Raw genomic sequence first — 25,992 nt, 5'->3', positions numbered from 1 at the left:
AGAAATATACGGTTGTCCATATGCTTCATAATAGTGAGATCACAGGCGTCCATGCAAGCGCCGTGCGAAGCATGTTACACAAGTCTGGAATAGTGGCCTGAAAAAAGGTGTAAAAGCCTCGACTTCAATATCGTCATATGAAGTGTCTGCTCAAGTTTTCAAAAAAGTTGAAAGAGTGGACAATAGAAGATTGGAAACGGGTGATTTGGAGCAATGAGCTGAAAGTCAATAGACTAGGCTTTGGTGGGTGCAAATGGGTGTAGAAGAAACAAGGGAAAAAGAGTCTAATGGATCGAGAAATTGAAGGAACTGTCAAGTTCAGTGGAGGAAGCCTGATGATATGGGGATGTTTTACAGCCAAAGGTGTTGGAAGTTGGATACAGGATCGATGGTGGTTTCAATGCTGAGATATACGTGATTATCCTACAAGACGAGTTACTTCGTACACTCTAGTACTATGGGTATGAAAAGGATGATATAGTGTCTTAGCAGGACAACGACCCGAATAATACGTTAAGATTGGCAAAGAAATGGTTCAATGACAATGAAGTAGAGGTGCTGGATTGGCCCCCACAGTCTCCAGACCTCAACCCAGTCGAACACTTGTGGGTAGAATTGAAGAAAAAGCTGTATACATACCCAAGTAAGTCGACCAGTATGCACCAACTTTGGGAACGTGTAGAAGAGACCTGGGATCAGATTTTGATTAAGACATGCTTGAATCTAATCAAGAGCATGCTCAGAAGGCTTCAGGCAGTGTTGAAAGCCAAAGGTGGATTTACAAAATACTAACAAAATAATAAAAATTAAAATTTAGATTTTCAGGAGCAAAACAGTAACAATGAAGCGACATGGCAAGAATTTGCATAACTAATCATATGCTAAATGGTTGCAGGTAAAATTTATGCATGAGATAGCCAAGATGATTGTCTATGAAATGATGATAGTCGCACGTTCAAAGCAGTAATGGATGGTGAGATATGGAGCCTGAAAGTCAAAAGTTCAAAACATTGTTACCCTTTTGTTCACCAGTGTATATTAAAGTCATCATATTGTACAACACTGTGTACTTACAATTCCTCATTTTGCCCTTCTACAGTGCTAATTCTTCTCCTTTCCATTAGGTCTATGATATTTTTGTGATTAAAAACTGACTAGCTCCATCTAAGCTTTATGTAGAAACAGGAAATCTCTTTTCCCTGTCATCACTGCAAAAACCCCTAGCAGGGAAAATGAGCAGAGCAGCTGTGTCAGGAGTTAAAGAGGGAAATGATGTTTGCAGGGAAAATAGACTTCCTATTTCCACATAGAGCAGACAAAAGAGAAGAATTAACTGGGTATAAAGGCAAAATGAGCAATTGTAAGTACACAGTGCTAAATAATATGATGGTTTCAATATATTAAGAGGATAAAATCTTTGATGGGAGTGCTTCTTTAAAGTCTGAGTCCACCAAGTCTTTGGATATAGATCGTAGTGTCTAATAAACAGAATCTCCTGGACTCATTTAAAACCCCATAGCTTACACCATTCACAGTACTGGTGCCTTTTTATGTGGAATGGGCTACTTGGCCCCAACATACTTCAGGGCCCGCCAACAACTTCACTCCGTATTATAATAGCCAAGATATTGCTTTGGATTCTTTGATAAGACTAGAATAGGATGAAGAGGTTGGCCACCTAATAAAAGTAGGTACATAGGTATAAAAATACAAAAAAAAGTAGAGATTTACTAATGAAAATCCTCCAGAATTCTGTCTAATAATAACAACCCATACATGACCTGGTAATTTTCCGTTTTTGCACTTTCGTTTTTTCCTCCCCTTCTTCCAAGAGCCATAAACTTTTTTATTTTTCCATCAATATAGCCATGTGAAGGCTGTTTTATTGCAGGATGAGTTGTACTTTTGAATGACACCATTGATTTTACCATATCGTGTACTGGAAAATGGGAAAAAAATTCCAAGTACGGTGAAATTGAAAAAAAAAAAGTGCAATTCCACAACTGTTTTTTTTTTTTTTAATGTACCATGTTCACTATATGGTGAAACTGACTTAGCGATATGATTCTCCAGGTCAGTACTTTAAGTGGTGCAAAAAACTTTGTAAGAAAATAATTTTGTTCATGTCGCCATTTTCTGAGACCCGTAGCCTTTACATCTTTTAGGATCTGGGGCCGGATGAGAGCTCATTTTTTGTGACTTGAGCTGACGTTTTTACTGATACCATTTTGGGGTAGTTATGATGTTTTGATCGCCTCTTATTCCATATTATTGCAATGTTGCGGGGGCCAAAAAAACATAATTCTGGCATTTTGATTTTCTTTCTCGTTACGCCATTTACCGATTGGATTAATTGTTTTTATATTTTGATAGATCAGACATTTCTCAAAGCAGGAATACTAAATATGTGTCTTTTTAAATAGTTTTTTTACAATGGGGCAAAAGAGGAGTGATTTGAATTTTTGTGTTTTTTATTTTTTTTCACAGTTTAAAAACTTTTTTTTTCAAGTTTTACTGACTTCAATAGTCCTCTTAGGAGACTTTAAGCTGTGGTATACATAGCGGTGCTTCAGCAAAAATAACGATCTCCTATGAATGCTGGCCACAAGCATTTTTTAAAATTGTGAAAAAATAAAAAACACAAAAGTCAGTAAAGTCAGTAAAACTTGGAAAAAAAGGAGGATTCACACTGAGAGGAACAGCACGGGGGTCTTCTGCAGACTGACAGCTGTCATAACAACCCATCACGTGACATGGGCGCAGATGGGTGGGATTTGTGACGCACTTCCTGATGGCGCATGTTAAAGGTTCTTGATGGCTGATTAAATAAGTCATCAAGTGCGGGAAAAGATGTGGACTCAGAGTCAGATCTCGCTTCAAAAGCAGGGACACAACATTTAACGTAAATATACATCACAGGCTATGAAGGGGTTAAGTCAGAATCCTAACATTCATGCCTTTGGCCACATTTATTATGTGTTTTGGATACTATTTGAACCTCATTAGACATTTTTACAAAATGTTTAGATAGGTGGGTGTGGCTAAGGGTGTTTGCAAAATCTGCCAACTTTACTAAAGGTGTGCTCATTTTTGGGATTTAAAAAGTGGTAAGCCAAGAGTAAGCCAACGAGCAGGTGCCCCGGGCCCGATTCACCAAGCAGACTTCAGAAATTATCTGATATAAATTTGCTTGAAATATCTCAAAATTTTTGCACAATTTGAAAATCGGGCAGAGCATAGCTGAGAGGGGTCATGGCTGACAAATTCATCATATTTTATGAAAAAAACCTTAGAAATTAACACAGAACAGTACTCCTGTCCCTGTATGGAGTACATTCAATACAGTTTCACCAAATTCATTAAGAGGCACACTCCTATTAATGAATTTGCCGCATCTGGTGCACTCTTTATCAAGACAGGCAGAGAAGACTTTCAAAAATAGAAAAGTTTACAGTATATGATATTTTTATAATTTGACAAAATGCAAAGTGAATGAACAAAATATAAATCTAAACTTAATATTTTGTGTGACCTCCCTTTGCCTTCAAAATAGCATAAATTCTTCTAGGTACAATTGCACTCAATTTTTGTAGGAACTTAGCAAGCATGTCATTCTAAACAAAACAACTTGTAGAACTAACCACAGATCTTCTGTGGATGTAGCATTATGCTAATCCTTCATTCTCTATGTTATCCCAGATAGACTCAATGATGTTGAGATCAGGCTCTGTGAAGGCCACATCATCGCTCCTAAAATCATTGGTCTTATTTACAATGAAGTTAGCTGTTAATGACATTAACTGTATGTTTTGGGTCATTGTCCTGCTGCAGAATACATTTGGAGCCAATTAGATGCCTCCCTGATGGTATTGCATGAAGGATAAGTATCTGCTTGTATTTCTCAGCATTGAGGATACAAAGAAATGGGCAACACTGAATACTATATACACAGTAGTCAGCCAAGGAAACTTAATGCTGCAGATGAAAGAAACATTGTGTTTATTTACCTTAGAAATCAGAAAATGTCCAGAAGTAGTCATCATGGAACAATTGTGGCCAAAAACCATACCTTCCACATGAAAACAAAGCCAAGTGACCCGACTATGCATGAAAACATAAGAACTGGGGTGCACAAAATTGGCAGCAGGTGCTCTGGACTGATGAGTAAAAATTGTAAATATCTGGCTGCAATCAAAGGTAGCTTGTTTCGCTGAAGGGCTGGAGATCAGTATAATAATGAATGTCTGCAGGCAACAGTGAAGCATGATGGAGGTTCCTTACAAGCTAGGGTTGCATTTCATTAAATGGATTTGGAGATTTGGTCAGAATTAATGGTGTCCTCAATGCTAAAAAAAACAGACAGATACTTATACCAAGCAATACCATCAGAGAAGAACTATCTTCAGAGCAAGAAGTAATCCTATACGTGATGATATGACCCCCACATAACCCTGATCTCAACATCAACCAGTCTGTCTGCGATTACATGAAGAAACTGAAGGATTTGTGCGAGCCTACATCCACAGAAGATCTGTGGTTAGTTCTCCAAGATGTTTGTAACAACCTCCCTGCTGAGTTTCTTCCAAAAATTGTGTGAAAGTGTACCTAGAAGAATTGTTGCTTTGATGCTGTTTTGAAAGCAAAAGAACGGTCACACCAAATATTGATTTAAGTTAGATTTGTTTTTAGTTAATTCACTTTGCATTTTGTTAATTGATAAAAATAAACTATTAGCAATTCTATTTTTGAAATCATTCTTACAATGAATCATTTCTCCACACCTTCCTACAACCTTGGCACAGTTCTGTATATAGTGGCAGAACATTCCATTAATCAAGGATCTGTATCTCATAAGTGATATCAATAGAAAAAGTGGAACTGTGACAACCTGACAGTATTAAAAGATTTCCATTATATAATAAATAATACATTTCTCTCATTATGGTGCATAATTTAAATGTAGAGTCATTGTGTAAGGACAAACTAATAAACTAATAAATTGTGCTTACAATCATGTTCTCAAGTAATACTGTAACATTATATGGGACGGACTTCTAATTTCTATTTTTTCCATATTGAGACTGCAATGAATGTGTTGTCGACCTTATATTTAGAAGGAAAACGTCATTACATTTATTTTTCATTATCTGTGTTAACATTGACATTGTTATGCATATGTGGATAATAATACATTAATCCTGAATAAAGCAATTTTAGTATATCTATGTTTTAGTTACTACTGGTTACTACTCTGATTCTTACATTACATTGTCTTACTTTGCAGTCCTTCCCTTGGGTATCCAAATTGCCTTAACCACCAGAGACCACAAGGGGCATCTTACGGCACAAACCATTTAATGTCTTACAATACACATGAGCACTCGTCCAGCAGAGGGATGGGTGTTCTGCAGGCGCGCTCTTCTATCAAGCACTGTCAGGTGGGTATCTACTTTATCTAACTGTTTAAAGAGTATGTCCCCTTTTGCCATAATTTTATGTTTCTACTGGGCATGTCAAATATATCATGCATTTTTGCAAATAGTATTTATTAAATATAACCAAACATTGTGTATCAATAGCTCCTATGCAGACCTTTGTGTTTCCATGGTTACAGACTACAAACCCTGTGTAGTCTGATCCAATAATGATGTAATATTACGCTACATGCACCTCATTTTCTATATTTACAAACAGTAGGAAAGGAAGCAAATGGAACAGCCTGTAACCATGGGGAACACATAAGTATGCAAATGAGCAGTATAGATAAATTATTGTTTGTATTGCTTTAAAGGGTTGTCAAATCTTCATTATTAGCGATCATTATCTAGCGATCCAGCCGTCAGAGCAGCACTTACAAGCTCTATAGCAAACAATTGCAAGCGCTGTGTTCCGTGCCTAGTAGTCCAGCTACCGCTGATTGTAGAGTTGGCTGGTAACTTAGGCAACAGCAGGACACAATAAGATTAAAAATCCCTGTATTTTTGAAAATGGAGAGGATTTTTAGATGATTTTTAGTAAGAGGTAAATACAAAGTTGCTTGATTTTATAAGCACTTTGCAATTTTATCCATTTAAGAAAAAGAGACAACCCATTTATAGGGGTTGTGTACTACTCATTTAACCCTTCCTCAATCACTATATTTCCCCCATGTAAAATAATAACAGCTATACTCATCTCCAGTGCGAGCGCCAGCAATATCAACGCCTTTTTGTCACGCAAGGTGTAGGAAAGACTTAGTGTAACGCAAAGGGAAGAGGGAAAGGGAGCCAAGACTCCAGGGAAAGGGGGGAGTTGAGGCCTCCTAAGTAGATCTAATATCACCCTGTCTCCACTAACATCCCAATATTGGTTCTTCACCAATCGCTGCACGCGTGCCTTGCCCTGTCTTTCCCTGGCATTGGGCCCTGGCTAGGGAAGGGAGGAGATGAGCACTAGTCGATCCCCACTGACCACTACAGAGAACAAGGGGGGAGAAAGAAGGGAAAATTGCTTAGCTTTAGACGACTCCAGACAAATGCGCACACATCCTCTAGCACCAGAGAGGTAGAAGTGCTGCTCTTGCTCAAGCCTTCGCAAGGGATAATGTGAATATCGCCGGCACCTCCCTCTGGCACACAGCAGGTATTTATACACCCAGGCCAGGGTGTTAATTAACCAGAGGAAGGTAGCCGCTGGGTCCTAGAGAGACAGCTTCAAGAAGATGTCTGTAGTGCCAAACGAAGAGATCTCCTGCAACCAACTGCAGGGCGACTGTCTGTCACTTTTGACACTGGTCTTCCAGGGCTCATGTCACATGAGCCCTGCAGCTAGACAGCAGCCACTTCACTCTTATCTCCTTCAGATAAGACTGATGTCCAGAGGAGGTCAGAGAGTAGAAGTTCTCACTTTTCTGAGTACCAGTTTCGTCCAAAGGAAGAGAGGGTGAAGCGTCCATATAATGAATTTTTACATGACACAATACTGTGTGTACAAGCTATAAAATAACACTTTGTTCTCTGTTGTAGTTGAAGTCAGAGCCACTATCTAGTACAGGATTAGAAGCTATGAATAGTAAACGTCTGGAAGATGGGTCAGAGGGTGACATCTCAAGTCCAGCTTCTGTTGGAACTCAGGTAGATTGATATTTTATTGTACTCTTCAATAATCTGCTCTTTATCCACATTCAGAGATAAACTAATGCTAAATCTCAACAAACAAAACATGAATTTGTAAACATTGTATTAGTTAAAAGGGTTCTGGTAGAATTTTGTAAGAATTTACATTTTTTATAGGAGACCAAATGGATGCATATAAATTATTTTGTAGTAATATAGAGTTACAAATAGGGATTCATTTTTTGTCAGAAGAAATTAGAATGTGCAGAAATCTACTTTCTATGGTGCTGGCCAAATGGTCTGTCAATGTGTGCCATTAAAGAAAAAAGGATTGGACAGGTTAGGTTTTGTTCATAAAGTGTTTCACCCTTACATCAGTTGCTCTGTCGGGGCTTACGTCTGAAGCTCTGGAAAACAAGATTAGGGCATATGCGCTGACGGCGCCATTGTCTGTAATGATGCAGATGGAGTCACTGTGTGCTCTGTCGCACATCATTTTTGTCTGTTTCTTATAGAAATAGGTGATAATGACTTATGTGTTTTAGGCAGCGAATGGATGATAGGAATAATGGGTGATGTTACCTCAAGGAATTCCATTTCTTTTTTTGTCATTATACCCAAAGAAAAACCTTCATCAATTACTTTTTTCGTTTTTTCTGCGAAAAAAGCGTGGACAAACTCCGTGCAAAACCTGCACAGTGTCGTTTAAAACCAATCATTTTTACAATTACGATCAGAGTGAAAAATTCAGTATAAAAAGCTTCTTAAACTGCAATAGTGATCACGTAGTTTATGCTGCGGAATGCACAATCTGTAACCTCAAATATGTCTGTTCAACTATCCATAAGCTCAAATTTAGAATCAGGGAGCACCTTTATGACATTGACGAGCCCACAGATAGGAACATCTCAAAACATTTTGTGGAAGGTCATAATCGCAGTAAAATTGGTCTGCGTGTATACGCGATAGAACAAATACCGAAACATGTTAGAGGCGGTAGTCATACTGATGCGGTCCGCAACAAAGAAGCTTTCTGGATATTTTCTCTGAACACATATACTCCATCAGGGCTTAATCTCAGACGAGAAATTATGTTACACTACTAAAAGCATAATATTCAGCCCTGAAAGGAAAGAGAGAAAGAAGAAAAAGGATAAAAAAAAATTTTTCTCTCAACCTATATTCTCCATTAGGGCTTAATCTCAGATGAGAAATTGTGTTATACTATCAAAAGCATAATACTGAGTCCAAAAGGAAAAAGACAAAGAAAAAGGATAAAACAAATTATTTTCTTTTTTTTTTTTTTTTTAATTATAGAGTTTTCTGCAGTTAATGTTTATTGAAAATTTATTCATGCCCATATTTATTGTCTGCAGGTTTTTTTTGTGTGTGTGTGTTTTTTTCCCCCTTTTTTCCCCTTTTGCTCTCTTTTTTCTTTGGGATATTTTCTGCCCTTACTTGTACAAGTTTTCACTAGGACTTTCTCATATGTATACATGTTGTTCATATGTATTGTATTACATATTTCTCATTCAGTTTTTCCAGGGTGTTTTGTTTCCACCTTTTTCTTTTCATATATTCAGTCTAGTCTCCTCTGTGATTGGTATTTTCTTCATTGTTTTCATGTGTTTTTTTGTATCCATGATTATTTGTTAGTATACTTAAGTCCAGTTCAGAATATTTTTTTCATAGCCAGTGTTCAAGAGTTTTTCACTCGAAACGCGTATGGAATTTTTTATACACACCACCCCATAATATATGCTTTGTTGTCTGAGATGTCCATTTTTTGTCTTTTCTACAAGCTTGTAAAAGGATTTGCCAATAAAGATTGTTGAATTTTAATTAATTGCCCAGTGTGTTGACCTGGATCCATCTTCACTTCCGTAATGAAACATTACACAGTTCCCAATGAGCTGTCTGTGCATTATGTGGACTTGCTGGGTCCCCCCAGACTAAGAAGAACTCTTTTCAGTCACTCTTGACTCTGATAAAAAGATGGAACAATGAGAGTCCACAATTCCCAATTTTTTTACATTTAAAGATGGAAGCAATTATCCCATTAGTTTTTTAACATATTTTTTTTATATAAATAGGATCCATTACTTGGTCTGTTGGATGGACGGGATGATCTGGAAAAAGAAGATGGGAAACATGAGCCTGAAACTGTCTATGAGACAAACTGTCATTGGGAGAGTTGCACTAAGGAGTTTGATACCCAGGAACATCTTGTACACGTAAGACATCTACAGATACCTGTCTTGTGGAATCTTCACATTGCATTTTCACTACTCTAATAATAAATCTGCATCAATAAACTAACACAATTCACATGTTTTCTAACAGCACATCAACAATGAACATATCCATGGGGAGAAGAAAGAGTTTGTATGTCATTGGCAAGAATGTTCTCGAGAGCTCAGACCATTCAAAGCCCAGTACATGCTTGTGGTCCATATGAGGAGACACACTGGAGAAAAACCTCACAAGTGCACAGTAAGTCATCATTGTACCATAGATTTTCAGATAGCTACTAAACATATAGGCCTTGGTTTGTTAAGACTGGCGTTTCGTATGCCAGTCTTAATTATGGGAGTGTGGGGAGAAAACATGTCTAATTCATTAAGAGATGCATACCACTTAATGAATTAGATGAATCTCATCACTGGTGAGCACCTCCGTGTACTTCACTAGAAATGTTACTCCAGTCAGAGACTGGACTAAGATTTCTGATTTAAGAGATGCCGCCACTTTTAATGAATTTGTCAGGATGGTGTTGAAACAACCCATCTCAGGCCTTCATCAGCTTCATCAGTTTTGGCAGAGCTGCCGAAACTGTCGCAACAAAACACCAAAAGTCGCTAAATTTTTATGCACCTTCTTGTTGCACAAAAATTATGCAACATTTTAAAGTGTTTAAGACTAGAATTCTGGTGTAAATATCATGATGAATCAGGCATAGGGAGAGATAAACTTAGACTTGGGTCCACAATATATTATTAATGTCTAATCTATTAATATGAATAGACGCACTATATACTACAAATGTTCAAAATGATTTCCATTGATGACAGGGCAGATGTCTAGATGGTAGTCCTGTTCTGTCCAGATGTGTACCAGCATATCCTCTCACATGGACTCCACTGTTTCAATGATGCATTGTCTCAGGTCACTCAAATTCTGTGGGCAGATACACCGAGTCCTTGATGTAGCCCCACAGGAAGAAATCACATTGTCTTAGATCTGATTATCATGGAGGCCAGCAATATTGGTAAATTGCCCTGAGACAACACACTACTGAAACAATGTAGTCCATGGATATGCTGGCATATGTCTGGACAGAACTTGGCTTCCACCTAGATCTGCTGTTGTGGGGCCCCTGAGGGTTCAGTCGCCACAGGGGTACTGCACCTCAGATAAGGGTGTGGTATCTCCTTTTCCGGGTAAGGATGGAAAATTTCCCAGGACCCCATTTCACACTCAACACTACACCACTCCTGTCCTGCAGGGGGCCTAAACGCACCAGGGTGCTGCCCCGTCCCGGGATAGAGGAGATGGGGGGGAACCAAAGATAGGGGGAACCAAGAAGTGGGTGAGGGTGGAGGAAACACTTACAGGAAGCACTTATAGAATCATATATAATAGGTGGCCATCTTTAGTTCAAGGTCTTTGATTGTGGGTCTTCTGTCAGGGTCTAGCAAGAGTCTGTAGCTGGCTGAAGATTCACGGTCCTCGCTCTCTGGCCTTGAGACGAGGAGCGGGTCTGAGTTAACAAGTGTCTCTGCCCGGTCAGGGTCCTGTTCTAAGAAGGCCTTGGAGGGGAGCAGAGGAGTTAGGCTCCACAGGCGAAAGGATCCCAGGAGGGTACGGACGGAGAGAAGTCGCCACCTGTATTCTTCACTCTGGCCTAGCCAGAGGGACTCGTTCCACAAGAGGGGTAACCGGCCCCCGATATCTGACTTTGTTACTTCACATCTCAGTCAGAAAAGCCCGGAGGCTTAGTGGATCCCAGGGGGATACGGACGGAGCGGAGTCGCCACCTGTATCTCTCAATCTGCGTTTACCCAGTGGGACCCAGCCTTACACCATGTTCATACCACGCACAGTCAGGAAAGGACCCAGTGGGAGAACTTACTAAGGAGAGGGTCTTGACAGGTGCTCCTGATCTACCTGGGAAGTGCTGAACCCCCTTCCTGGTGGCCGCAGCACACCGTGTGTAGCAGAGAGAAGCTTTGCGGCTGAAAGTGCATCTAAAGTGAGTAAAGACCTGGATGACTTCATTTACCGCCTCCGCTTGTTCATTCCTGCGCGGCACTGCACCCACCACACTCCCCAGAGCCCACTCACTGCCCTGAGGCCTACTCCGCCTGTAGGGGGTAGTACCAACCAAGCTGCCAGAACATCAGCCTCAGGGTTGCAGCGCTGGTGGCCTTCACCAGAAACCACAGGTGGCGTAGTCGAACAACCACTCATCCAAAAGCCCATTTTTCATGTGACAGCCCTGGGCACGGACCGGGTCACGGCCATGACGACATCCCTCACCACCACCATACATTGGCCCGGCACCGAGTAACCCCACCGCTCAGGGAGGGCGAGTCACACACTGTCACCAATGGAAATTTGAACATTTATAGTGTATCGATTAAACTTTTCATGTTCATACATTTGTTTTATGTTCTCTCCATTATGAATAACGAGGCCGTTAACCATTTCTCTGTGGTGCTAGGGTGAACCTTTGAGCTACATGTTATTAATTAATCTTCGTGTGTTGACACTTTCCATTATTTAAGTCTATCTTTGGTATTGTTTAGACCCTCTTTTCTTGATCTCACATGGTATAATTTTTTTTCTCTGGTACTGGGCAGTAGAGGGCCTATTAGGGTGAGCCAGCATTGAGCAGGGGCGCCAGTTGTGCTTACTAGGATGGCAACATCTGCGGGTCACCACACGTCATCAACTGGTCACGCTGGCCATTGCAGATAGACTTTTTTACCCAGAGATTGCTATTGCACTTTTGTAATTTTATTTTTCTCTGTTTTTTCATTTTGTGGTTAAATAGTTTTTAAAGCATATCTAATAAAGGATTGTTTTATAGGAGTATATTTATAATTCTGTGAATAGATGTGAGCCCCACTGGGCCATGGGAATGATGGAATTGATGTCAATCTCTGAGCTACTCTGAGGAATATATTGGCGCTATATACGGTATATGAAAGTTTGTTTTCTTTTTAAAGTTTGAAGGTTGCAACAAAGCTTACTCACGTCTTGAGAACCTGAAAACTCACCTGCGATCTCACACAGGGGAGAAGCCATATGTATGTGAACATGAAGGCTGTAACAAGGCCTTTTCTAATGCATCGGACCGGGCCAAGCACCAGAATCGCACTCATTCTAATGAGGTATGATGGATGATGTAAATTTTTACACAAAAGACATTCAATTCTATGTGAGCACTAAGCTTGCAATTAATACTTTAATGTTAATAATAGCGTAAAGGTTGTTCTATAAACAAAAGGGCTGTTTAATCGATAAATAATGGAAAATTATAAGTGTTATCCCGGATGTTTATAGTTTTTTCTTATGGGACTAAGAACCTACATGCAGGTAGTTACTAATTACCTGCCTGTTCTGCCGGGCGCAAACCTCAGAGCGGTCACTGACTGCTCCTGCTGGTGATTCTGCTGCTTCATTTGACCTCACGTGAGCAGAGCAGCTTTTCCTCTTCCCACCTGCTCTGCTCACGTGCCGTCATCATGCTCATTGACAGCCGCCTCCTCGCAGTCAGGCAGCGGGGAGCTGGCTGTCAATCAGCATGACATAGGCAGAGGTGCCCTGTCGACAGAGCAGACCAGAAGAAAAGGCATTGCTCTTTCAATGTAACATCACTGGAAACAGCAGAATTGCCAGCAGGAGCGATCAGTGACTGCTCTGAGAAGGCAAAGATCTGCCCAGGTCAGAACAGGCAGTTGGTTAACAATTACCTGCCTGTAAGTTCTTTGTTCCATAGGAAAAAAAAAACAAAAGTCCCGGATAACCCCTTTAACCATTTACACAATTGGATGTGTTTTAAAAAATGTTGCTGTGGAGAGATAATATAATAATGGTGCCCCTGCTGTATCCTATGTAACAGCCTGTGCCCAACCATGCAGTGTTGCGTTAGATGCCGGTCATCACGTGGCGTTTGTATTGATCCAGCAGAAGGAGAGAGGGAGGATTCTCTACTAATTGTGCCGCCAGAGGTATTCCATGCTTATGACGGTATTCCTCCATGCATGTTCTTTTTATCTAAGTAGCAATGGTATTTGCTGTAGTAGAGAACCTTGGAGCTCACCACAAGAAATCACACCAGTACAGTACAACAAGCTCAGTAGACAGACATATACACTGAGCTCCTTGTACTTCACTGGTGTGATTTATTGAGTTGAGCGCAAAGGTCCTCTGCTATAGAACAATCGCTACTTAGGTGAAAGGAACAAGCAGGGAGGAGGAACGTCATAGGCATGTAATAGCCCCTGACTGTGGCATTAGTAGAGGAAATTCACTTATCCTCCCTACCGTTGTACATTTATCTCTGTACAGCAACATTATTTTTAACCACATCCTGATGTGAAGATACGTAATTTTCCATTATCTATTGAGTAGACAGCACATTTGTTTATGGGACAACCCCTTTAGTAATCTTTACCTTATATTTAGAAACCTTATGTATGCAAGATCCCGGGATGTACAAAAAGATACACAGATCCAAGTTCTCTCAGAAAGCATGTGAAGACAGTTCATGGTCCTGAGGCACACATCACAAAGAAACACAGAGGAGATGGTCAACCTCGGAGTCATGCCCCTCATGAAGGTGGCATGACCCAAGGGATTAAGAGTGATATCCACCAAGACCTGGAAACAAGCTCATCTCAGGCCAGAAAAGAGGAGGGAAGACTGACTGTTCCAGAGATGTCCTTGGTAAGAACTGTTTTGCATAATGCTGTATCTGGTGCTGCCATACAAGGCACAGATTGTACAAAATTTGTGGAGCTGTGTCTAGGAAACAATACCAGGGTGTGTGGCCAAAGATCTTCCAATAAGCGGATTGGTGGTGCTAGGGGTTAGACCCCCACTTTTTTAAAAACATTTCCTAAGTCCAGGACCACCCCTTTAAGATTTTTTTTCTACATGTACAACGATGAAGCTATTTCTTTATTGTTGTTGTTGCTTTTATTTTATTTTCTGCAGAAATCTCAGGCTAGCCCCAGTGGACAGTCATCTTGCAGCAGTGAGAGGTCACCATTAGGTAGCACCAACAACAATGATAGTGGAGTAGAGATGAATGCCAACGCAGGAGGTAGCTTTGAGGACCTTTCCAACTTGGATGATATTCCTTCAGTGGAATCTATTGGCACTGCAGGAGCTTCAGCTTTAAGGAAACTAGAGAACCTCAGGATCGACAAACTGAATCAAATGCGAAAAGCACCATCTGCTGGAAAGTCTGTAAAACTACCTGCAATCCACAGCACAGGTAAACTCCAAATACATGTTGTTTGTATGTAGCTATTATATCTCCAACTCAAATAAATGCAATATATATCTGGATATTACAAGAGTAAACACATCTTCAAACAGAGGGTGGACAGACATCTGTATGAGAAGGTTTAGTGAATCCTGCATTGATGACCAGATGACCCTGGAGGTCCCCTCCAGCTCTAACATTCTTTGATAATATAAACACTATTGAGCCGATTCATTAAGACTGGCGTTGAAGTGCTCGCTGGAGGCGCACGCCACTTAATGAACTCAGTGCATCTTCTCAGTGGTGAGAGCAGTGCGCCTCACCAAAAGTGTCAAGGTCTGGAATAGTATGTCTGGCATAACAATGCCGGAACTTTTGCTGAATTTGATGGGCGAGGGTAGCCATGCCCTGACCCACTTCTGCTTCAAACTGCCATGATAATGGCAAAATTCACAAAATTTTTCCGCGCAACTCCATCTTGCACAAAAATTGTGCAACTTTTCAATGTATTTTACCTCAATTTTCTGGTGAAATGTTTTGACAAATTGCCCACCCAAAGCACTGTTAAATTTGCCAAAACTATGATAGCGAAGATATGTGACCAAAGGTTTTATATTGTGGGACAATCTTACACCATCTCCTACTCTAAGTCTTTGGATTCAGCCAGCTATATACAATATACAATCTTTAGAATGGGAGTTACAGTTCCTGGAAATCTGAATTCCTCTTATTACTCCGTTATGTTTTTTTCTCCAATGATGGATGCAATTCTTAAGAGTCTAGTAAGGCTTTCCAGTTTAACCGTTTTGAAAAATATTCTATAATGTACTGTATATGCAGCTGGTGTTAAATCTTACAAAAAAAGACTGTTAAAAAAGACTGTTAGAAAAATTCATGTTTGAGAGCATCTCTTTAAAAAAAGTAATTGAATTATCATTTTCTGGTGAATTGTTCAGTGTTTTCTTTGATATTTTCTTTTTTTTAGTTATCTCAGTTTTTTCCTTCTGCTCTACAAATGTGACAAGTGAAAATCACTGCAATAGATTTTAATTTAAAAATGTAGAAAGTCGCCCTGACAACTCCTATGTCTATGTACATTTTTAGATGTATTCATTGTTTTTTTTGTTTTCATTTTTCAGTTTCCCATGGAGAATTGCCTGGTATTTGTGGTTTACCCCATAATGGTAACATCATGGAGTTGACATCTAGCGAACATTTGAGCCAAATGAATGACAGACGTAACAGCACAACTAGTACAATAAGCTCGGCGTATACAGTGAGCCGTAGGTCATCAGTGGTGTCACCATATCTTACCAATCAGAGACCAGGAGATGTGGGGAACATGGTGGATACATATGACCAAACTGCAGTCGATACTTCAAGACATTCCAATACCAATGGTCTTCCAGGTCTTACCCCAGCTCAACAATATAGACTGAAGGCAAAGTATGCGGCAGCTACTGGTGGACCTCCACCTACTCCTCTTCCTAACATGGAGAGAATGAGTGCAAATAATCGAATGGCATTCGCTGTCGGTGACTACCGTGGTTCATCTATCTCTTCAGCGTTATCTAGTAATATCCAAAGAAGACATAGCAACAATGAATACCATAGTTATGGTACCGGAATAATTCATCCTTCTCAAGCACCAGGGGCAGGAATAAGGAGAGCTAGTGATCCTGCACGACCTAGTGGAGACCCTCAAGTAATACCCAAGGTACAACGCTTTAAGAGTATGTCAAATATGAACACATCAGTGATGGGACGACAGACTCTTGGACATCAACAACCATATGGAGGATCTGAAGTGAATTTACAAAGACATATTTTTTCACCCCGTCCACCCAGCATCAGTGAGAATGTGTTCATGGAGACTGCAAGCACAGATCTAACATCTCAAAATAAGGAACATAGTATGATGGTTGGTAATGAAATGCAGAACTTTATGAACTATCAAGGCCAAGGATCTCAAATGACTACCAATCACCATGTAAATTTTAACCACCAACTTCATGGGTTAGACATGCAAAATCAAAATGCATACTCAAGTTCTCAAAGAACATTAGGCAGTATGCACATGAATACAAATAACCATTCCTGCCAGGGCAATGTATTGAGTCACTCAGATTTCAACCACTGTCAAATGATGACTCACAACCAGCCTTTCCAAAATACAAGGCAAGCTAGTAGTTCTAGTTTACCTGTGCAGTGGCATGAAGTAAGCTCAGCAACCATGGACATGTCTGATGGCCAAAGTGCAAACCATCCGGTGGTACCACCAAATATGTCACCAGGGAATCAATGTCATAACCAATACTCAAATCCAGCTTCTGACGCAACCAAACAGGTTCCCATTGCAAACGGTAATTCTTGCCAACAACAGGGTATGTATGTAAACAGTGAAAGGTATAACCACTTGAGTCAGGTTCATATCAAACCAGAACAACAATTTCATCAGTCTATGCCTGCAATGATGTCCTGTCAGAACATGAAGCAGCATACGATGCAGCAGCATGCTTTCAACCAGTCAAATACAGTAGCGTTATCCCCAGGGAATTCCAACTGTGATTACCAAGGACAACAGGAAAATCAACAAAATATGTGCTACAATGTTGGTCTTAACCCAAATATGTTAAGCCCTCAAGGACGAAGGTCACAGACACCGATGATGCAAGTCAAGGAAATGATGGTCCGAAATTATGTTCAATCCCAGCAAGCATTAATGTGGGAGCAGCAGCCAAAAAATATGGCCATTGTAAACAGCACTGGGGAGGATGGCAATGTTGGACAAAACCAACATAGGAATACACCTCATGCTCCAGCTTATATGAGTCCCAAATACATGAATTATCAGAATAAGCAACCACAAAACATCTTATTGAGTCCAAATCCACATGATAACCAGCCAAACCACTCTAAAACTATGAGGAGTCCAGGAAATCAGAGTTACAGTGTAGACATGCTGCCACATCCTCCTTGTGTCCCAAAACCTTTAAGTCGGCAGCACAGTATTACTAGCCAGTCAACTTACACGGGCAGTCCTACTCAACTTAGTCCATCTTACCATTCAGCTGAATGCAGCCCTAGGAGAATACCAGCCCTGCCACCTATTCACTGTCAATCTGACTCCAATGAAACCACTGGCATGATGTATTACTCAGGTCAAGTTGGAATGCATCAGGGGAAAACAGGAAACCAAAAGCTTGTCACAGCACTAAATCAAACCCAAAACAGCTGTGATGGACATCAACATGGACAGTACAGTTCTAATCTGGGTTTTGTGAAGCCAGACACCATCCCATACAGTAACTCATGTCCAGCATCCAATCCCTTGGACAGTTTAGATTTGGAAAACACTCAGATTGATTTTGCAGCCATCATAGATGACGCTGACCACACATCTCTGATGTCACAAAATTTAACTCAAACTGGTCTACCGGGATCATCTCAATCTTCCTCCCATTTGAACACACCACGTAATCCAGCAGACATGGTTCCTAATATGGCTGTATCAGACCTGAACTCTATGCTGTCCTCCTTAGCAGGAGAAAATAAGTTCCTCAACACTATTTCCTGAGTGCCTTAAAGCTTTAGTAAATGAACCTTTATGACAACTGCCCTGATCAAGCTGATCACACATGGGGCAGCGCTTGTTCATAATCATGTCAGATGCTGGGAATTTATTATACTGTGTGCTTAAAAAATGCAAAAAAATGCAAGTCTTTTGTTTTCTGACACAGCCAAGTTCATATTTTCAGTAAAACTTTCTATAAGTATTTTTTTGTCATGGCCGTTTTAGTGTGACAAATTTGCACATATCCTACAACTGTTTGTATTATGACTGTATAATATAGGATAGCCTTAATTACCTATATACTAAACGCAAATCATAACTCTGCTGACTAGTTTTAGCAGAAAAATTTCTGTTTTAATAATACATTATTCCTTGTGGCTCCCTAGTTGTTATGTTACCAGTTCTACATTTTGGTAGATAAAATGTAATGGGAGATCAGAATTTTAGTGGCCTTACTAAGTAACCCAAATAAAAAGTATAGAATAGAGCAATTTTGGCGCAGAATTATTATTATTGATATGGTAGCTGATGGTACAATATTTGAGGTTATAAAAGTTGCAGTTTCACATGTGGCCCTGGTACCTGAGGTGACACAAATGCCCCACTGCCACATTAGAGGAGTGCTTCCTGTAAATATTGGGGTGCCCTAGTATTGCTTGTACATCAGGGTAAACAGATTCCCACTATACATTTGACTGTAGCTGGCTGATACATTATAAAAAAAATTATGTACAATTTTTTTATGCATTCACAAAAATATTTCAATCTACAAGTTGACTCCATTTATCATCTGCGGGTTACAGATGTTCTTTTGACATGCCAGTTCCAACATGTCACTTACTAAGTACCATTCACCCCTGATATAAATTCTAAGTGCCTTCTGATACAATAAAAATCTTACCAGAGATATAGATTTCTATTTTGAGGTTAATATAAATCTACTAAAGTAGGAATGCCATAGAGACATCGCAGGTAGCTGGAGCCTCTGGAGAAGGGCCATCAATTGACCTCATGTTCTTCAGATGTTGTAAACCTATATCTGGTCTTCTTAAACTAAAAGTAGCCCAGTGTTAGCCAACATGGGAGAGAAAATCTATCCTGCCACCTTTATCTTTCATCCTTCAAAGAAAAGGATGGGTAAGGGGCAAAGGACAATGCCCTTAAAGGGATTGTCCACTACTGAACAACCCCCTTTTTAAATGTCCCTAACGTGACTGGTAAAATAAGAAAATGAACTTACCTATTGGACTGGCTCTGCTCCTCCGCTCCAAGCCCTATATCTGTCTCATGGAAGTGTGAAGACTGTAACACAACAGGCATTGGTATTGGGCAGGGAGGTAAATTTCCTTTTTTATTTTACCAGCCACGATAAGGAGTAGTGGGCAGCCCTTTTAACAATAAATGGAGCCCACAGCAATGTAAACTACCATCACCTAATGACTCTGTCTTGACTTTTATTATATTGTTTCTTCTCCTTTATATACATGCTTACCAAAATATATATTGGATTCTTTTTCAAGGGAAATATAGCATAAACCTACAATTTTACCTCTCTAAAATTAGCAACAAGCAAAGTTATGTCTAAGGAACAGTTCTTAATGTACATCATCTACTCCATAGGATGAAGCAGATATTATACGGGATTGGATTTTCATAAAAAGACACCAAATTTATTAACAATATTTAAGGAAAATTAAGGATTTCATATACATAACTTTTGTCCTTAATTTAAAAAAATTTAACTTGTGAAATGATACAGCTATACCTGATTTTGAAGGATAGTATATTATGATGTACAATGACTTTTTGGTTTGTGAGTGTCCTAGAATAATGAAGTGAAAAAATTGAAGCGAAGGGTAATAAAACTTTTTTTTCTTCTGCCCAAATATTTTATATTTCAGATCAATTTTTGCATTTGAAATAAAAAACAAATATCATTTAAAACCAAAGAACATATTTCCTAAAAAACACAACTTTTCTCTGTTACTGTATATTTTATTGTACTGTATTTGGAAAAAAAAGAATTTTATAAATATAATTTAGACAAAGGAAGTGACTTTTGAGGACACTAGAACTTTCTAATTTTACAAAGATTTTTTAAAGAATGTCTTATGTAAAAAATAAAACAAAAATATATTTTTAACAGTTTCAGGGAGGCTGTATATCCCTTGTCTGTTTTGTACAGTGTGTATTTTTGTACTTGTAAATTCATTTTACTAGCCTTTTTCATAAGACAATAAAATGTCTTTTTTGTCAATTTGTCTTTTATTTAAAAATTGTGTTAGATTTGCAGCTGTATAGCAAAAACATTAAAGTACCTGTACTTTTCTTCCCAAAGAACTGGATACATTTATGGCATCAAAGGGAACCTGGCAGCAGGGTTTTAGACCCCAAACTAATGTCCTCTATGGAAAGTACCTGTAATGTCGATTACATACATACCTTTGCTTTATAAGTCTGTGTCTCTGTTTTAGGCCATTGCCCCACTATCAGTATTTGGTCAGTATTCAGTCAGTATTTTTCCTCAGGAGTGGGAGCCAAAACCAGGTGAGGAACAATCAGAGAAAAGGTATAATAGAAACATGTCACCAATTCTGCATTTATCAACCACTCCTGGTTTTAGCTCCCACTCCTGAGAAAAAATACTGACCGAATACTGACCAAACACTGATAGTGGGGCTGTGGCCTTAGAGAAATCCTTGGGAAAAATTTTCTGCAAATGATCCCCAAGTGCAGCTTACAGCTCTCCAGCCTATCTCCCTATTTCCCCACCCGCTGTCACCCTCCTGCCAATGACTGACAGGTCACTCTTCTCTGTGACCTGCTCCGCCGCCTGAGATCTAGCGCAAGCGGCGTCATTCCAGGGGGTGGTGCATGTGCATTAACGTCTTGAAAACATTGTGAGTGCCAGACTATGGAGCTGCACATGCGCCACGGTGGGACTGATAGCACATGCACAAGATTTCGGGCAGAGGAGCAGGTTACAGAGAAGGATAACCTGTCAGTCACTGATAGGAGGCCGACAGCGCGTGGGAAAAGAGAGAAAGAGGCCATAGAGCAGGGTCAAGCCCCTTGCGCTTGCAGCTCATTTACATATAAATTTGCATAATGCATTTCTATAAAGCGGTGACAGACATAAAATAAAGGTCATAGACATACAGTAATCAAGATGACAGTCTGAAACCTGCTGACAGGTTCCCTTTAAAGCTAGTGATGACCAAAAAATGTCATTACTCATCAATGGAGATATATTTGTCTGGACCACTATAATCCTAGTAATCAAGGGGCCGCCAAACTTAGTGCTGTGGCACCCTCACTGATTTTCCTTACTCAGCAATCTACTCTGCAGAGAAATGAGTGACACTGTATAATTTCCTATACCTGTAGGTGGAAAGCAGCCCTGCTGTGCATGAGAAATACCCAAGTGACATCAGTGCCTTTGTTCCCCAGATCAGTGAGTGAACCCTCTCCAGTTAAAATGTTTTGGCATGTCCTAGCAATTTGTCAAAACATTAAATAATTGGAATATCCCTTTAAGGTAGCCATACACCACACACATAAAATGTTTTGTGTGCCTACTATAAATTGTCTCCCATTGGGAATATGCCAGTTTGCACATAAGCTACATAAGGCGTTGGAGCGCTATACTAACCCTGCCTAGAATAGTAGAATGAATAAAAAAAAGGCTCACTGGCCAAGTGCTAGGGATTTGCTTCATTGTGTATGTTCAGTTTTGGACTTTTATGTTCTAAAGTTTGCAATACATATGAGACATTGCAATCTATTTTTGCAACTAGCCTCTGACTTAAATGAACCTCTCACCCAAAAATTATAGTCTTGAAATGAAGAGAATTGCCGTCATGAAGTTCTACAGACTCTTAAATCCTACTCCACGTTGGAATAAATTATCCGTTTAAAAGTTCTATACTTTTGTCTAGGAGCGTACATATGGGGCCCCATAGCAGAAGTCCTAATTGGTCCACCTCCCAAAAAAAATATTTGGCAGGGTCACATAAGAGCATATCTCACAACTTTGTAGCCTCCAAATAGTATAATGCCCCCAACATAGCCCTCCAAATAGTATCATCGCCCACACATAGCCCTCCAAATAGTATCATGGCACCCCAACATAACCCTCCAAACAGTACAATGGCCCCCACATAACCCTCCAAATACTATAACGGCTCCCACACAACCCTCCAAATAGTATAATTGCCCCCAGATAGCTCTCCAAATAATATAATGGCCCCTCATACCTCTCCAAACAATATAAGGGATCCCTGTATAAATCAGGAGCATTTCTGACTGTACAGTATATAGCGAATATGCCCTGAGCATAGCCTAACTTACACACATTCACACATATGTGAATACATACAGTACAGACCAAAAGTTTGGACACACCTTCTCATTTAAAGATTTTTCTGTATTTTCATGACTATGAAAATTGTACATTCACACTGAAGGCATCAAAACTATGAATTAACCCATGTGGAATTATATACTTAACAAAAAAGTGTGAAACAACTGAAAATATGTCTTATATTCTAGGTTCTTCAAAGTAGCCACCTTTTGCTTTGATGACTGCTTTGCACACTCTTGGCATTCTCTTGATGAGCTTCAAGAGTTAGTCACCGGAAATGGTCTTCCAACAATCTTGAAGGAGTTCCCAGAGATGCTTAGCACTTGTTGGCCCTTTTGCTTTCACTCTGCGGTCCAGCTCACCCCAAACCATCTCGATTGGGTTCATGTCTGGTGACTGTGGAGGCCAGGTCATCTGGCGTAGCACCCCATCACTCTCCTTCTTGGTCAAATAGCCCTTACACAGCCTGGAGGTGTGTTTGGGGTCATTGTCCTGTTGAAAAATAATGATGGTCCAACTAAACGCAAACCGGATGGGATAGCATGCCACTGCAAGATGCAGTGGTAGCCATGCTGGTTCAGTATGCCTTCAATTTTGAATAAATCCCCAACAGTGTCACCAGCAAAGCACCCCCACACCATCACACCTCCTCCTCCATGCTTCACGGTGGGAACCAGGCATGTAGAGTCCATCCGTTCACCTTTTCTGCGTCGCACAAAGACACGGTGGTTGGAACCAAAGATCTCAAATTTGGACTCATCAAACCAAAGCACAGATTCCACTGGTCTAATGTCCATTCCTTGTGTTCTTTAGCCCAAACAAGTCTCTTCTGCTTGTTGCGTGTCCTTAGCAGTGGTTTCCTAGCAGCTATTTTACCATGAAGGCCTGCTGCACAAAGTCTCCTCTTAACAGTTGTTGAAGAGATGTGTCTGCTGCTAGAACTCTGTGTGGCATTGACCTGGTCTCTAATCTGAGCTGCTGTTAACCTGCGATTTCTGAGGCTGGTGACTCGGTTAAACATCCTCAGAAGCAGAGGTGACTCTTGGTCTTCCTTTCCTGGGGCGGTCCTCATGTGAGCCAGTTTCTTTTCAGCGCTTGATGGTTTTTGCAACTGCACTTGGGGACACTTTCAAAGTTTTCCCAATTTTTCGGACTGACTGACCTCCATTTCTTAAAGTAATGATGGCCACTTGTTTTTCTTTACTCAGCTGATTTTTTCTTGCCATAATACAAATTCTAACAGTCTATTCAGTAGGACTATCAGCTGTGTATCCACCTGACTTCCACACAACACAACTGATGGTCCCAACCCCATTTATAAGGCAAGAAATCCCACTTATTAAACCTGACAGGGCACACCTGTGAAGTGAAAACCATTTCCGGTGACTACCTCTTGAAGCTCGTCAAGAGAATGCCAAGAGTGTGCCAAGCAGTCATCAAAGCAAAAGGTGGCTACTTTGAAGAACCTAGAATATAAGACATATTTTCAGTTGTTTCACACTTTTTTGTTAAGTATATAATTCCACATGTGTTAATTCATAGTTTTGATGCCTTCAGTGTGAATGTACAATTTTCATAGTCATGAAAATACAGAAAAATCTTTAAATGAGAAGGTGTGTCCAAACTTTTGGCCTGTACTGTATATTATACACTGCTCAAAAAAATAAAAGGAACACTCAAATAACACATCCTTGATCTGATTGAATGAAATATTCTCATTGAATACTTTGTTCTGTACAAAGTTGAATGTGCTGACAACAAAATCACACAAAAATCATCAATTGAAATCAAATTTATTAACCAATGGAGGCCTGGATTTGGAGTCACCCCCAAAATTAAAGTGGAAAAATACACTACTGGCTGATCCAACTTTGATGTGCCTGTATGACATCCCTACAACGCCTGGGCATGCTCCTGATGAGGTTGTGGATGGTCTCCTGTGGGATCTCCTCCCAGACCTGGACTAAAGCATCCGCCAACTCCTGGACAGTCTGTGGTGCAACGTGATGTTGGTGGATGGCGCGAGACATGATGTTCCAGATGTGCTCAATTGGATTCAGGTCAGGGTAACGGGCGGGCCAGTCCATAGCTTCAATGCCTTCATCTTGTAGGAACTGCTGACACACTCCAGCCACAAGAGGTCTGGCATTGTCCTGCATTAGGATGAACCCAGGGCCAACCGCACCAGCCTATGGTCTCACAAAGGGTCTGAGGATCTCATCTCGGTACCTAATGGCAGTCAAGCTACATCTGGCGAGCACATGGAGGGCTGTGCGGCCCTCCAAAGAAATGCCACCCCACACCATTACTGACCCACTGCCAAACCGGTCATGCTGAAGGATGTTGCAGGCAGCAGACCACGGCGTCTCCAGACTCTGTCACGTCTGTCACATGTGCTCAGTGTGACCCTGCTTTCATCTGTGAAGAGCACAGGGCGCCAGTGGCGACTTGCCAATTCTGGTGTTCTGTGGCAAATGCCAGCGTCCTGCACAGTGTTGGGCTGTGAGCACAACCCCCATCTGTGGACGTCAGGTCCTCATACCACCCTCATGGAGTCGGTTTCTAACCGTTTGTACAGACACATGCACATTTGTGGCCTGCTGGAGGTCATTTTGCAGGGCTCTGGCAGTGCTCCTCCTGTTCCTCCTTGCACAAACGCGGAGGTAGCGGTCCTGCTGCTGGGTTGTTGCCTTCCTATGCCCCCTCCATGTCTCCTGGTGTACTGGTCTGTCTCATAGTAGCACCTCCAGCCTCTGGACACTACGCTGACAGACACAGCAAACCTTCTTGCCACAGCTCGCATTGATGTGGCATCCTGGTTTAGCTGCACTACCTGAGCAACTTGTATGGGTTGTAGAGTCCGTCTCATACTACCACGAGTGTGAAAGCACAACCAACATTCAAAAGTGACCAAAACATCAGCCAGAAAGCATTGGTACTGAGATGTGGCCTGTGGTCCCCACCTGCAGAACCACTCCTTTATTGAGTGTGTCTTGATAATTGCCAATAATTTCCATCTATTGTCTATTCCATTTGCACAACAGCATGTGAAATTGATTGTCAATCAGTGTTGCGTCCTAAGTGGACAGTTTGATTTCACAGAAGTTTGATTTACTTGGAGTTATATTCTGTTGTTTAAGTGTTCCCTTTATTTTTTTGAGCAGTGTCTATATGATAGATAGATAGATAGATAGATAGATAGATAGATAGATAGATAGATAGATAGATAGACAATGATAGTCCTAATATTCCTGGGGCAGGCTTCATATCCATCATTAGTCAATATAAAATGCTCTCATCCGTTTACCTAGATCAAGCCTACATATATAAGCATATACTTGACTACCTGCCTAGTGTTTGAACCACGATTTGCTATTTAGGTACCGTGCTCAGCATAAATGAGTACACCCTCTTTGGAAAGTAAGATTTTAATCAATATCTCACTGAACTCCAGAATATTTTC

At 40.4% G+C, this 25,992-nt stretch overlaps 1 protein-coding gene across 2 annotated transcripts in view; it reads left to right on the top strand.

The window, feature by feature from the left end:
* Positions 1-20,338, top strand: part of GLI1 (GLI family zinc finger 1) — a 184,996-nt gene extending 164,658 nt beyond the window's left edge. For both annotated transcript variants that reach the window (XM_073663323.1, XM_073663324.1), the window contains 8 exons: positions 5,285-5,438; positions 7,005-7,112; positions 9,188-9,328; positions 9,438-9,587; positions 12,326-12,490; positions 13,788-14,048; positions 14,319-14,601; positions 15,732-20,338. In XM_073663323.1, the coding sequence (XP_073519424.1) occupies positions 5,285-5,438; positions 7,005-7,112; positions 9,188-9,328; positions 9,438-9,587; positions 12,326-12,490; positions 13,788-14,048; positions 14,319-14,601; positions 15,732-18,169 (3,700 nt within the window). In that variant the 3' untranslated portion in view covers positions 18,170-20,338. The remainder of the gene's footprint in view (positions 1-5,284; positions 5,439-7,004; positions 7,113-9,187; positions 9,329-9,437; positions 9,588-12,325; positions 12,491-13,787; positions 14,049-14,318; positions 14,602-15,731) is intronic.
* The last annotated feature ends 5,654 nt before the right edge of the window (positions 20,339-25,992 follow it).

The sequence above is a fragment of the Phyllobates terribilis genome, unplaced genomic scaffold, assembly GCF_046119375.1.
Source record: "Phyllobates terribilis strain yellow unplaced genomic scaffold, ASM4611937v1 Scaffold_2__4_contigs__length_985480577, whole genome shotgun sequence".
Lineage (NCBI taxonomy): Eukaryota > Metazoa > Chordata > Amphibia > Anura > Dendrobatidae > Phyllobates > Phyllobates terribilis.
Note: the sequence above shows the minus strand (reverse complement) of the source record. Positions and strands in the feature narration are given on the sequence as shown.